Here is a 15,096-nt window from a genome sequence, read left to right on the forward strand (position 1 = left end):
AACCCCCACAAATCACCCCAATTTGAAAACTAGACCCCTTAACGAATTTATCTAGGGGTGTACTGTGTATTTTAACCCTACAATTTTTGAATAGATCTAAGCAAAGCAGTAAGAAAAAAATTACGATTTTCATTTTTTTGGGCTATTGCATCAATTTAAAAACTGTTTTTTTTGTACAGCACACATATAAATGACAACTTTTACCCCAAAATGGATACCCCTGTTTGTCCCGTGTTCAGAAACATACCCATTGTGGCCCTAATAGACTTACAGGACTCATGGCTAGGCCTACAATAAAAGGAATACCCGTTAGATTTCAGGGTACAACTGAATTAATTCCAGGCCCCATTGCCCACTTGTAGAGCCATTGAGCGGCCAAAACGATAAAGAACCCCCACAAATGACCCCATTTTGAAAACTAGACCCCTTAACGAATTCATCTAGGGGTGTACTGCGTATTTTGACCCCACAGTATTTGAATGAATCTAAGCAAAGCAGAAGGAAAAAGTTACGATTTTCAATTTTTTTGGCAATTTTTTAAATTTAAAAACAGTTTTTTTGTACAGGGTACATAGGAATGAAGACGTTCACTCCAAAATGGATCCCCCCGTTTGTCCCGAGTTCAGAAACATACCCATTGTGGCCCTAATCTACTTACAAGACACATGGCAAGGCCTATAATGCAGGGAACACCCGTTGGATTTCAGGGCACAACTGAATACATTCCGGGCCCCATTGCTTATTTGAACGGAATAAAATTGACTCCCTAAAAATCCCCCCCCCCTCCCCACACACTCCGCACCCTTTTTGGCGTTCGCAAATCTTAGATAAAAGTAATAATGTGAACTGTGTGGTATTTCCGAAGACAGGGGTAATTATGGGGGCTGGTTGGAATGGGCCTATGGGGAATAAAACCGGGTATCCCCTCTCCTTTCATGCTTTTTGGGGGTCATTTCTTGACCTCAGTGGTGGGTATGGGGTGTAAAAAGTGGCGTTCCGTGAGTCTCCGTAAGCTTGATGAGGTGCGGCGGTCTCACATAGAAGGCGCTCAACAAGCTGCTCCTGGAACTGCAGGAAGGCGAGCGTTCCCGGGGCTTCTTGTAAATTGCGTATTACAGGTAGCGGTCTGAATAACGCCGGGCTCACACGGCCGTAGGTGGAATCTGCTTGTGGAGGCCGGCAGCGGATCCCAGCTGTGAGCCGGCTGTGACCCTGCATACAGCCGCGTAATGTACTGCGCATAACTGCCTACTCACACGGGCGGTCATGCGCAGTACACCTTTTTCTTGTTTGTATTTCCTGCGCCGTCGCTTAGCGATGACGCGGGTACCCGCAGCCTGTATACAACGTAGTTGCGTATGGGCTGCGGGTATATCCACGACCACGGAGCACAATGGGCTCTATGTTGCTGATATCCGCGGTAAAATAGAACCTGCTGCGTTCTCTTTTCTGCGAGTGGATTACACAATTCCGACCCGCTAATGTGAGCGGAATTGGGTAATCCAATTTGATTGATCTGCGTATTACCACGGATCAGACGCATGCGGAATCCGTAATTCCTATCCGGTCATGTGAGACCGGCCAAAGGTAGATCGCTACCTTTTTATCACGTGACCGGGGACCGCTCAATGAGGCCACCCGTCACTGCCCCAGGCTCTCGGTGACCGTTGGTCGCTGGGAGCAAGGAGATTTTAAGTTTCCTGGGCTCCCCGACTCCTGTGCATGCGTCCGGTGTTTTACCGACGGTCGCATGCGCAGAATCCGGGTAAGTTCACGGAGGAGGATTGCATCGGGGTTCAAATACGGAGGCCTCCGGTAAAAAGTTTCATCTCTTCTCACCGATCGCATCGGTGAGGGGAGATGAAACTTCAAATTTTTTTTAAAACTTTTACGTGATCGCCATTATCCATTGGATAACGGCGAACACGTGATCAGGAACCGCTCACCGCGGCCCGCCGTGAAATCTCCGGGCTCTTGGCTCAGTTTTGTAGCCAGGAGCAGGGGGATTTTCAATTATCCTGGCAATCCACGGCTTTTGCGCATGCGTCCGCCATTTTGGCGACGGGCGTGTGCGCAGAAGCTGGGGTAAGGTCCGCGGATAAATCTGGGGGCCTTATGTGCGTACTTTGATCCATCCTCCATTGAATGACAGTGATCATGTCTCCATTGACATCCCTCTGTTCCAGGCTACACATGGCAGCCTGGAGCAGAGAAATTTTAAATTTCCCGGGGCTCGAGCCCGTCTGTGCACGCGCCCGATGATTGACATCGGGCGCGCATGCGCAGACGGGGATTTGGGCACCCGGGACATCGGGACATCGGGGACGACTTAGGTGAGTATTTTCACCTCCCCTCATGGATCCGATCCATGAGGGGAGGTGAAACTAGCACTTTTTTTTTACTTTTCAAACTTTTTCGCGATCGCCGCTATCCGATGGATTGCGGCGATCGCGGGCCCGGGGACCGCTCACCGCGGTCCCCAGTAACACCTCCTGGTTCCTGGCTACCTTCAGGAGCCGGGAGCCAGGAGGTTTTGAATTTGCCGGGGGCTCCCGGGCTTCTGCGCATGCGCGTGACGTAATTGTCTGGCGCGCATGCGCAGAAGGCCGCCGGCGGGTCCGGGAGGACCAGATCTCCGGGGGACACCGCCGACAAGACAGGTGAGAATTTTCAGCTCCCCTGATGGTTCCGATCCATCAGGGGAGCTGAATATCTAACTTTTGGGGCAGTTTTATTTACTTTTTTGCGATCCGCGCTATCCATTGGATAGCGCCGATCGCAATGCCGGGGGGGGGGGTCCCCGCAGCCCGGGATGACAGCTCCATGCTGTCGGCTACCTGCGGGTACGGGGCTGTATTCTCTGCAGGACGCATGTTTTTACGTCTTCAGAGAATAAAGCCCACTTGCTGAGGACGTAAAAACACTATGGCCCGGTCGTTAAGGGGTTAAGATACTGCCCCCAGCTGATTGGACTACAGACAGTGCAATGCAGCATGGGAAGTCAAGGCAAGGAAGTGCAGGACAGTAAGCTACTGACAAAATAGGCTTGCACGAAAGTGGATTGAAAACAGCAGGGCAACAGAAAAGGGGGAAACCGCCTGAAAATCAGAACTTACAGACATTAAAACAGGTGCAAACAGCAGCAAATGAGGGGGAACTTGTTAGACTTTAGAAAACTTGTAAAAAGTTCAGGTCCGTTTACATTTTCATAGAAATCAGTGCAGAGGGTTGTCATGGCCGTATCCCTAACCTTTCCCCAGTCAGTGGCCCCCTCTTCTGGAGATACTCGTGTGCTGCAGTGGTAGAACACATCTATCAGACAATTAGAGCACATCCTGTTGATACACCAGAAATGTCTGAAATGAAAATGACTTCCCCTTATCAATTCTGAAGGGTAAGTCCTCCCAGTGTGCCTGTGGCTCACCACTGCTGAAATAGTGCAGATATGTCCACCACGTCGGATACTTGTAAGGAAATAGGAGTGAATGGTTCCTATAGAAACCTTGATGTGTTCCTGACACAAATGTAAGGAACTCGACAGATCTGCGGGTCCTCTACTCTCCTTGGAGGCTTTATCTTCATTTTGCGCATGGATGGTAAATTTAACCTGGTTTAGGCTTTATTTAGATGAGCGTATATTGGCCGCGTTTTCATGCCTGACCGATATACGCAAATTGCTTTTCAATGCATTCCTTCGCATATGTGAATATACGGCGCATAAAAACATTGCACTGTAAAAAATGGAACATATGTGACCGAAATATGCGCCGGCGAATATACGGTGCGTAAAAAGAATTCATCATTGAAAATTCTCAATTCATGCGAACTTACGGTGTGGATGTCCGAACGTAAAAACGCATACACTCGCGTGAAAGAGCCCTAAGAGAGAGAACAACCACGTTCATGATGCTAAAACCATATACATACTTCCTGGGAGTAGGAGTCAGATCCTTAAGCAAAATATATATATATAATGGAGTGAAAATATGCAAGTATACACAGGCCACGCAGAAGGGGCTTAAAATTCAACAATTACTGTTAACCCTTTAATGATGGATCCATTTTAGGCACGAAGGACCAACCAATTTTTCATAACTTTCTCACTTTTCTGGCAACATAGCCATTACTATTATTGTATTTTTGTGGCATCAGTTTGGGGTGCATATAATATATCATTTAGGAATGTTTTTGGAGGGCGGGAGATGGGGGGGGGGGGTTGCCATTGGTTTTTAGGTTTCATCTTTGCAGCATTCACCGTGCAGAATGAATAATTTTTGGGCACATAACATTTTGATCGCTTCTTATTAGAACTAGTGCTGCTCGTCTGGTTTGGCCAAGCAATAAAATCGCTCTGATTTTAGAAAAATCCAAACCAATTTTGGATGAAAATCATGGGAAAGGCAAATTTCACCATAATGCATGCTGCAGAGGTCAGCATGCATCCAATCTGCAACCAAGCACCTTGATGATGTCACTAAATGCGTCCTTCATCTTGCATACGGGCAGCAGATTTATTGGACCCCTGCATCCTATGACCTAGCCATACATAACATAGGCACAGTGTAATCAGCAACCCTTTTACAGTTGGGCACAGGACAGAGAAGCTGCATGACGTTTATATGCCTATATAACACATAAACTGTTGTTAGGAACAGATGTTCTACAGATGATATATTGCTGCTGGTGTAAAAGATTGTATACCAGCAGAGAACTTAAATGAGGTTTTATTTGAGGGAGCAGAGAAAGAAGCTGCATCACGTTTAGATGCCCATGCAAAATGTGGTCTGTACATCGGGGGAGGGGATATTTCTACTGCTGTCAACATATATAGCAGCAAAGTAGACAGACAAAATACGCTTTGACATGGGAAATATTGCAGTTCTGACACAGTGCATGTCAGCGGCCTCACAAAGTCACCAGTCCAGCAACTGTAAATTATTTGTAGACCTTATGCAGGTAGCAGTGGGGTTTGGGGAATTCAATTCAATTATGCAAAGCAGGGACAACTCACAAAGATAAGAGCTGTACTCTGCGGCCTTCTGTCCTCACACATCGCGCGCTCCCAGGGACTGCAGCTTATTTTGTTGACGATTGTGCTTTTGTTAATATAAAACAAAAAGAAAACCAAACAGGGAAACAGCAAATGCATACAGTGTGTGTCAGCAGCCTGAGATGTCATTTAGTCCCCAGTCCAGCCAATGCGAATTGTTTTGCAGGCCTTACTCAACTAGCAGTGGTTTTCCACAAACTAAAAAAGTCAACTGATAAACATAACAAAAAATAAATAAAAAGGAAACAAGAAGAAAGCAAGGGGGGACTTGTAGGTAGTGGTGCTGGAGGTAGTAGAGGACAAGCAAAGTTGGCACTTAAAGTGTCTCCTGCGGAAGCAACAGCGGGAATGGCAGCAGTCCTGCCTTACCATCTGCATGCGGTAAGACAAGCCTTCTGCCATTCCTTAGAAGTGGTTCTGCCCATGTAGTACATCCGCTGCACGCAGAATAGGTCATAGAGTGGATGACACAGCATATCCCAAGTACAACCACCTCCTCTTCCTCTCAGTCATGGCACACAGCAGTCAGTCTGCATCGGTTGACCATGAGCATCTGTCCCTCTACTTCACCCTGTGCCAGATCCCCAACACTCTCTGAAGCAGGCCACATGGATCAGTCTGAGGAGCTGTTACATTTAAAATACAGCAAGACAACCTCAACACAACATGTATGAACAGTCACATGTTCTCCCTCCACCCGCTGCCTTGGAGAGCCCACCCAGGCCAAAGGGAAAAGAGGATTTGCACCCCAGAATGGATACCCCTGTTTGTCCCGTGCTCAGAAACATACCCATTGTGGCCCAAGTATTACGTCTGTATGCACAATGGGGCCCAAAATGAAAGGAGCAGCCGGTGGCTTTCGGAACAGAAATTTTGCTTGAAGGAGATTTAGGCCCTATTGCACACTTGTAGAGCCATTGAGTGACCAAAACGATGGAGAACCCCCACAAGTGATGCCATTTTGAAAAGTAGACCCCTTAACGAATTTATCTAAGGGTACAATGACTTTTTTGTCTTCATAGTTTTTGAATGAATCTAAGTCAAGCAGAAGGAAAAAAATTACGATTTTCATTTTTTTTGGTAATTCTGTCATTTTAAAAGCAGTTTTTTTGTACAGCACGCATATAAATGAAGACTTGCACCCCAAAATGGATACCCCTGTTTGTCCCGTGCTCAGAAACATACCAATTGGGGCCCTATTATTACGTCTGTATGCACAATGGGGCCCAAAATGAAAGGAGCAACCGGTGGCTTTCGGAACAGAAATTTTGCTTGAAGGAGATTTAGTCCCCATTGCCCACTTGTAGAGCCATTGAGTGACCAAAACGATGGAGAACGCCCACAAGTGACCCCATTTTGAAAAGTAGACCCCTTAATAAATTTATCTAGGGGTACGATGACTTTTTTGACTTCACAGTTTTTGAATGAATCTAAGCCAAGCAGAAGGAAAAAATTATGATTTTCATTTTTTTGGCAATTGTGTCAATTTAAAACAGTTTTTTTTTGTACGGTGTACATAGGATTGAAGACGTTCACCCCAAAATGCATCCCCCCGTTTGTCCCGTGTTCAGAAACATACCCATTGTGGCCCTAATCTACTTAAAGAACACATGGCTAGGCCTATAATGGAAGGAGCACCCGTTGGATTACAGGGTACAACGGAATAAATTCCAGGCCCCATTGCCCACTTATAGAGCCATTGAGCAGCCAAAACGATAGAGAACCCCCGCAAATGACCCCATTTTGAAAACTAGACCCCTTAAGGAATTTATCTAGGGGTGTACTGCGTATTTTGACCCCACAGTATTTGAATGAATCTAAGCAAAGCAGAAGGAAAAAATTACAATTTTCATTTTTTTGGCAACTTTGTCAATTTAAAAACAGTTTTTTTAGTATAGTGTACATAGGAATGAAGACGTTCACCCCAAAATGGATACCCCCATTTGTCCCGTGTTCAGAACCATAACCCTTGTAGCCCTAATCTACTTACAGGACACATGGCTAGGCCCATAATGGAGGGAATGCCCGCTGGATTTCAGGGTACTACTGAATAAATTCCAGGCCCCATTGTCCACTTATACGGAAAAAAAATTGACTTTCTAAAAATAATCCCTAACCCCTCCCCCCCCCCCCCCCCCCGCCATCCCCATTTTTTGGCATTCCCTAAATATTAGATAAAAGTAATAATACAAACTGCGTTTTATGTTCGAAGACAGGGGTAATTACGGAGGCTGGTTGGGATGGGTACATGGGGCAACAACACCGGGTATCCCCCCCCCCCTCTCTCGCTTTTTTGGGGGTATTTCGTGACCTCAGTGGCGGGTATGTGGTGTAAAAAGTGGCGCTCTGTGAGGCTTTGTAATTTTGCTGCGGTGCGGCGGTCTCACATAGAAGGCGCTCAACAAGCTGCTCCTGGAACTGCATGAAGGCGAGCGTTCCCGGGGCTTCTTGTAAATTACGGATTACAGGTAGCAATCTAAATAACGCCGGGCTCTCACGGCTGTATGCAGAATCCACTTACGGAGGCCCGCAGCGGATCCCATCTGTGAGCCTGGCTGTGACCGTGTGTACAGCCACGCAATGTACTGCGCATAACTGCCTACTCACACAGGCGGTCATGCGCAGTACACCGTTTTTTGTTTTTATTTCCCGCGCCGTCGCTTAGAGATGACCCGGGTACCCGCAGCCCGTACACAATGTGTTTGCGTATGGGCTGCGAGTATATCCGCGGTCATAGAGCACAATGGGCTCTATGTCGCGGATATCCACGGTAAAATATAGCATGCCGTGTTCTGTTTTCCTGCGAGTGGATTCCGTAATTCCGACCCGCTTATTGGGGGAAATTGTGTAATCCAATGCATGCAATTGATCCGTGGATTACCGCTGATCAAGCGCATGCAGAACCCATAATTCCTCTCCGGTCATGTGTGACCGGCCTAATGTTATATCGCTACTTTATCACGTGACCGGGGACCGCTGAACGAGGCCTCCGGTCACTGCTCCAAGCACTCAGCAACCGTTGGTCGCTGGGAGCAAGGAGATTTAAAATTTCCTGGGCTCCCCGACTCCTGCGAATGTGTCCGGCATTTTGCCGGCGGGCGCATGCGCAGCAGCCGGAAGGGTCCATGGAGGATAATCGCATCTGGATTCAAATGCAGAAGCCTCCGAGAAGATGTTTCATCTCCCCCCACCAATCGCATCGGTGAGGGGAGATGAAACTTCCACTTTTTAAAGAACTTTTACGTGATCGCCATTATGCATTGGATAACGGCGATCACGTGACCAGTAACCGCATACCGCGGCCCTCCGTGACATCTCCAGGCTCTTGGCTACCTTTGGTAGCCAGCAGGAGGGAGATTTTACATTTCTTGGGCAATCTCTCACTTTTGCGCATGTGTCTGCCATCATGCTGACGGACGCATGCGCAGAAGCTGGGGTAAGGTCCACGGGTCAACATCCCACCAGGGAACTAATCCGGGACCTTGGGTACGTAATTTCATCTCCCCTTACGGATACGATCCGTAAGGGGAGATGAAACTTTAACTTTTTAAACTTTTTTTTACTTTTTTTTTTTTTTTTACTTTTTAACTTTATATGATAACTGTTATCTGATGGATAACGGTGATCATATGACTGGAAACCGCATACAGCGGTCCCCAGTCATATCTCCCTGCACTCGGCTATCTGTGACAGCCGGGTGCAGGGAGATTTTGAATTTGCCGGGCTCCCCGGCCTTCTGCGCGTGCGCGCCACATCGGCGCATGCGCAGAAGCCAGCGTATGGTCTCGACAACGGCCGGAGGACACGGAGGAAGGGGGGTGAGTAATTTCACCTTCCCTCATGGATCCGATCCATGTGGGGAGGTGAAGTTTTTCTTTTTTTTACTTTTTTCTCCACTTTTCCGCGATCGCCGTTACCCATTTTAAAATTCCCGGGCCGCCAGGCCTTCTGCTCATGCGGCTGACGTAATGCGGCCTGGCGCGCATGCGCAGATCGCCGGTTTCGGGACCCGGAGGACCAGGAGAGCGGGGAGCAGTGCGGCGGACCTCTGTAAGTAATTTCAGCTGCCCTGATGGATGCGATCCATCAGGGCAGCTCAATCTTTAACTTTTTTCAAACTTTTATTTACCTTTTTGCGATCGGCGCTATCCATTGGATAGCGCCGATCGCAATGCCGAGGGGGGGGGGGGGGTCCCCGCAGCCTGGGATGACAGCTCCATGCTGTTGGCTACCTGCGGGCACCGACAGCATGGAGCTGTCACGTCCAGAGCCCGAGGGGCTTTATTCTCTGCAGGACACATGTTTTTACGTCCTCAGAGAATAAAGCCTACTTTGGGAGGACGTAAAAAGACTATGGGCTGGTCGTTAAGGGGTTAATAAGAGTAGGAATCAGCCGCCTCGACTCCCGATGATTTTCATAAAATCGGACCGATACAAACACAAACCGATTACTCCACTAATCGTTCATCGATATTTAGAACCAGACATTTACCACTTAATTTACGTTGCCCACGCTTTCCTAAAGCCATATCTTATACATTTTTCCACTGATGTGACCATATGAAGTTTTTTTTTTTTCAAGGCAAGTTGTATTCTTTTAATAGTACCATTTATTGTGCGCAAAATGTTTTCAGTGGGGAGAAAAGAAATTTAGCGGAGTGAGCTATAGCTTTTATTATTACCATTTTGGACTGCATAAACCTTTTCAACCACTTTTAGGCCTAATGCCCACGTCCGTGACAGGCTCCGCAAGCAGAATACCGCAGCGGGGTACCCCAAAAGATCCCATACTCACCTCCGGATCCACGCATGATGTACCTGCAGTGTCATATGACGTGACGGCGGTGTCGCGGGGCGCGTATTTACGCTATACTTCCGCTGTGCTACAATGGAACACGTCTGCGCGTACGCCATAGGACATGCTGCGGGTAATTTCACGCTGCCGAATTCCCCAGCGTGTATATTGAGCTATTAGGTTCAATAGAACCTAATAGCTGTGGTGAAACGCCGCAGAAATCCGTGGCATTTCACGTGGCAGAAATCCGGCCGTGGGCATTAGCCCTTATTGAAATTTTTGGGGAGCCGGGATTAGAAAAGAAAAAAAAAATTGTGGCATTCCATCTTTTTTTTATTTTTTAAACCATAAGAGATAAATATTGGGGTAATTTATTAGTTATGACTCTTTTGTACACAGTAATAACAAATATGTGGGGTTTTTTGTAGGGAGAATAAGAAAGCGTTTTTTTTTTAACTCTTATTTTTATATATATATATATATTTTTATTTATTTTTTTTAACTATTAAAAAAACTTTATACAATTTTTTTTCTTACACTTTTATTTAGTCTCCATAGGGAACTTGAACTTCCAATCGCTTGTAATATGTACTGCAGTACTTCAGTATTGCAGTATATAGCGATTTTTAATGTTGCCTTTCAAGCCCTGCCACGGGTAGGACTTGAAAGGCGTCTATGCGTATTAGCACTGGGAGCCTTCAGTATGCCTAGGTTTGCCATGCTATCCTATCCCCACCCTTCGATCCTACTGCGAGTAGGGGGATGGTTAGCTTTGACCACAGCACCAAAAGAGTTAACTGCCACAATCAGTGCTAATGGCTGTCAGCTGACAGAAATCGCTGATAGCCTTTGAAGTTAGAGTGGACTCTGTTCCTGAGCCTGCTCTATACACACTTCAGGACCCCAAGACGTTTATAGTCGCTTTGTGGTCTTGAAGTGGTTAACCAAAGAATCGGCATTTAAAAAAAAATATCGCTCCACATCTGCTGTAACTGATCATCTAGATCATGCAAACTGGTAGGTTGTGGAAGTTGGCGTCCCAGGTGGTCCCATACATGTTGTATTGGTGATAAATCTGGCGACTCCCTTGTGTGCAGCCAAGAATTTTCCTGCTGTAAAATACCTCTTTTGGAGGTCCTGCCATAAGAGGAACACATGTGGCTGCAGGATGACCTGAACATATCGCTGAGCTGTCATTGTCCCTCAAACCACTACTAGGGGTGACGACTGTCGTATGCGATGGCCCCCCAGACCATCACACCAGCAGGGGGCAGTGTGCTGCTCGACAGCAAAGACAGAATTGAAGCGTTTACCCCAAGGTCTCCAGACTCCAGGTTTAGTTTGGCCGTCGTCAGCGCTCAAACTAAACCTTGATTCATCACTGAAGACACTCCGTAGCGTCCAGTTTCATCGTTCACGACACCGCTACAAACAGAGGCAACGGTGGGTTCAAAACCCGTAAACATTATGGGGGCCTTGAGACAAAATGTCCTTTAGCCAAACGCCTGGAAAAGTTTCTGACAGAAACAGGGGTGTAACGATGGCACCACCTGTCTCTACACAGCAAAACAATTGGAGCTCCTGGTTCTTATTGGACAATCATATGATTCTCTCTACTAGTGGTCTGCAGGGGGCATACTGAGCCCGGTTACCTTGTTTGCCCCCACCCACTGCTCCCAACACCTCCTACCAGTCTAGTCAGATGCTCCTCTCTACTGGTGGTCTGTAGGGGGTGTCCTGAGCCTGGTCACCTTGTGTGCCCTCATACATCCACTTGTCAGCGGTCCTGAGCCCACTCACCTTGTGTGCCCCCATCCACTGGTCCCAACACCCCCTAACAGTCTGGTCAGATGCTTCTCTCTACTGGTGGTCTGTAGGGGGGTACTGAGCCCGGTCACCTTGTGTGCCCCCATCCACTGGTCCCAACACCTCCTAACAGTCTGGTCAGACGCTCCTCTCTACTGGTGGTCTGTAGGGGGGTCCTCAGCCCGGTCACCTTGTATGCCCTTACACATCTACTGCTCCCAACACCTCCTAACAGTCTGGTCAGATGCTCCTCTCTACTGGTGGTCTGTTTGGGGGGTGTCCTGAGCCCAGTCACCTTGTGTGCCCTCACACATCCACTGGTCCCAACACCCCTAACAGTCTGGTCAGACGCTCCTCTCTAGTGGTGGTCTGTAGGGGCGTCCTGAGCCCAGTCACCTTGTGTGCCCACATCCACTGGTCCCAACACCCCCTAACTGTCTGGTCAGATGCTCCTCTCTACTGGTGATCTGTAGGGGGCGTCCTGAGCCCGGTCACCTTATGTACCCTCACACATCCACTGGTCCCAACACCTCTTAACAGTCTGGTCAGATGCTCCTCTCTACTGGTGGTCTGTAGGGGGCGTCCTGAGCCCGGTCACCTTGTGTACCCTCACACATCCACTGGTCCCAGCACCTCCTAACAGTCTGGTCAGATGCTCCTCTCTACTGGTGATCTGTAGGGGGCGTCCTGAGCCCGCTCACCTTGTGTGCCCCCATCCACTGGTCCCAGCACCTCCTAACAGTCTGGTCAGATGCTCCTCTCTACTGGTGGTCTGTAGGGGGCGTCCTGAGCCCAGTCACCTTGTGTGCCCCCATCCACTGGTCCCAACACCCCCTAACAGTCTGGTCAGACACTCCTCTCTAGTGGTGATCTGTAGGGGGCGTCCTGAGCTCGGTCACCTTGTGTGCCCTCACACATCCACTGGTCCCAACACCCCCTAACAGTCTGGTCAGATGCTCCTCTCTACTGGTGGTTTGTAGGGGGCGTCCTGAGCCCGGTCACCTAGTGTGCCCTCACACATACACTGGTCCCAACACCTCCTAACAGTCTGGTCAGATGCTCCTCTCTACTGGTGGTTTGTAGGGGGCGTCCTGAGCCCGGTCACCTTGTGTGCCCCCATCCACTGGTCCCAACACCTCCTAACAGTCTGATCAGACGCTCCTCCCTAGTGGTGATCTGTAGGGGGCATCCTGAGCCCGGTCATCTTGTGTGCCCTCACACATCCACTGGTCCTAACACCCTCCAACAGTCTGGTCAGACGCTCCTCTCTAGTGTTGATCTGTAGGGGGTGTCCTGAGCCCGGTCACCTTGTGTGCCCCCATCCACTGGTCCCAACACCCCCTAACAGTATGGTCAGACGCTCCTCTCTACTGGTGGTCTGTAGGGGGCGTCCTGAGCCCGGTCACCTTGTTTGCCCCCACCCACTGGTCCCAACACCTCCTACCAGTCTGGTCAGATGCTCCTCTCTACTGGTGGTCTGTAGGGGGCGTTCTGAGCCCGGTCACCTTGTGTGCCCCCACACATCCACTGGTCCCAACACCCCCTAACAGTCTGGTCAGACGCTCCTCTCTACTGGTGGTCTGTAGGGGGCATCCTGAGCCCGGTCACCTTGTGTGCCCCCACACATCCACTGGTCCTAACACCCCCTAACAGTCTGGTCAGATGCTCCTCTCTACTGGTGTTCTGTAGGGGGCGTCCTGAGCGCAGTCACCTTGTGTGCTTCCATCCACTGGTCCCAACACCTCCTAACAGTCTGGTCAGATGCTCCTCTCTACTGGTGGTCTGTAGGGGGCGTTCTGAGCCCGGTCACCTTGTGTGCCCTCACACATCCACTGGTCCCAACACCCCCTAACAGTCTGGTCAGACGCTCCTCTCTACTGGTGGGCTGTAGGCGGCATCCTGAGCCTGGTCACCTTGTGTGCCCCCACACATCCACTGGTCCTAACACCCCCTAACAGTCTGGTCAGATGCTCCTCTCTACTGGTGTTCTGTAGGGGGCGTCCTGAGCGCAGTCACCTTGTGTGCCCTCACACATGTAGCAAAATGACAACTTCCCGTAGACACTTTATTTTTTTAATTGATATATGTACAAATAGTGTATATAAGGTTTTATAGGGCTGCAGGCAACTGAGCTAATCCCATGACCCTGGGTATGTAAAAAAGTCATACAATATAAAGAGAGTATACAGCTGTGTTCGTAAGAACACTTCTTGCTTGTGTTCAAAAACTTCACATGAACGAGGCAAACTTTTATGAAATAAGGAAACTCAATGTGTTCTCACATGAAACTGACTGTTATTCATTACCTTTTCCTTTTTATCAGACTCCTGATTACCAAACAAAGAAGACCGAAACCAAACAACTGCGGAACAAACTGTTTCATATCAAAAGGATGGTGAATAATTATGACAAAGGAAAGGATTGATAAGTGGGAACAAAGATGTAATGTCAGAAACATCCACTAGAGGGCAGCCAACACTGGAAGTAAAAAGAAAAATTACATTTCCTTGTATATTAATAAGTGAAATGCCTATGTGGAAGGTTTTAGCAGCTCTAAGAATTATAGTCATTAATGATGTTTTAATTAGCGATTTTAAAAAAATGTGGACCAGCTGAAGCAAGATTTCATCCCATTTGTAAGGTTAAATAATTGCTTTCATCTCACACCGGTTCTTTACTGGAAAGTAAATGCCATATGGCAGAACTAGCAGTTGTCTCCCTATAAACTGAAACCTCATGCTCCATTTCCTATTTTCTCTCATTTCCCTTCTGGCTTTTACTTTTGCCACAATACAGCTGATGTTTTGTTACTTTGTGAATACAGCTTTTACAAGATGGAACTTTTTGTATCTTTTTATGCGAAATTTGCTGGGATACACATTTAAAAGCTGAATCTTTTTGGGAAACCTCACTAGTATCTCTCAGGTTCCACGATATTGGGAAGTATGTGATGAAACTTTACTAAGCAGCTATTTTTGTAACTTCCTGCTCATTTCTAAGATTTTCTATATTATTGTAAGCTTTGAAAAAATTTAAGAATAAAAAAATGAACTTTCCATGGAAAGATGGTGGAGACTTCCCAATGCTGATAATGCATACATTTGGGCTCACATACATACATTCGTATTTAGCCTAATCCGTTTCTTATCAGACTTAATGGGCTAGTCTCATGAAAGACACTGATGGCTTTGGCATATAAGTGGGAGATGGTGACAAGGTCGTTGACACGACTCTTGTAAAGAAGCTCTTCAGTTCTATTACCCATTGTTTTTATGAATGTAAGAAGTGTAGGGGGATATTCACACAGTTTTTTATTTGGCATTTCCGTGTTGGATTTTTATGACGTGTATCTGCGACAATATAACCTGCGACAATCATCCAGGGCTGAGCCTCAGAGCTCTGTCACATACATGGATCTCCATTTAATAGGACACATCCATGTAAG

The 15,096-nt window shown here is 47.6% G+C and overlaps 1 protein-coding gene across 2 annotated transcripts in view; it reads left to right on the forward strand.

The window, feature by feature from the left end:
* LOC136628676 (occludin-like) overlaps nucleotides 1-14,703 on the forward strand; it is a 53,239-nt gene extending 38,536 nt beyond the window's left edge. For both annotated transcript variants that reach the window (XM_066604775.1, XM_066604776.1), the window contains exon 8: nucleotides 13,975-14,703. In XM_066604775.1, the coding sequence (XP_066460872.1) occupies nucleotides 13,975-14,076 (102 nt within the window). In that variant the 3' untranslated portion in view covers nucleotides 14,077-14,703. The remainder of the gene's footprint in view (nucleotides 1-13,974) is intronic.
* Nucleotides 14,704-15,096: the final 393 nt, after the last annotated feature.

The sequence above is a fragment of the Eleutherodactylus coqui genome, chromosome 5, assembly GCF_035609145.1.
Source record: "Eleutherodactylus coqui strain aEleCoq1 chromosome 5, aEleCoq1.hap1, whole genome shotgun sequence".
In the NCBI taxonomy this organism is placed as follows: domain Eukaryota; kingdom Metazoa; phylum Chordata; class Amphibia; order Anura; family Eleutherodactylidae; genus Eleutherodactylus; species Eleutherodactylus coqui.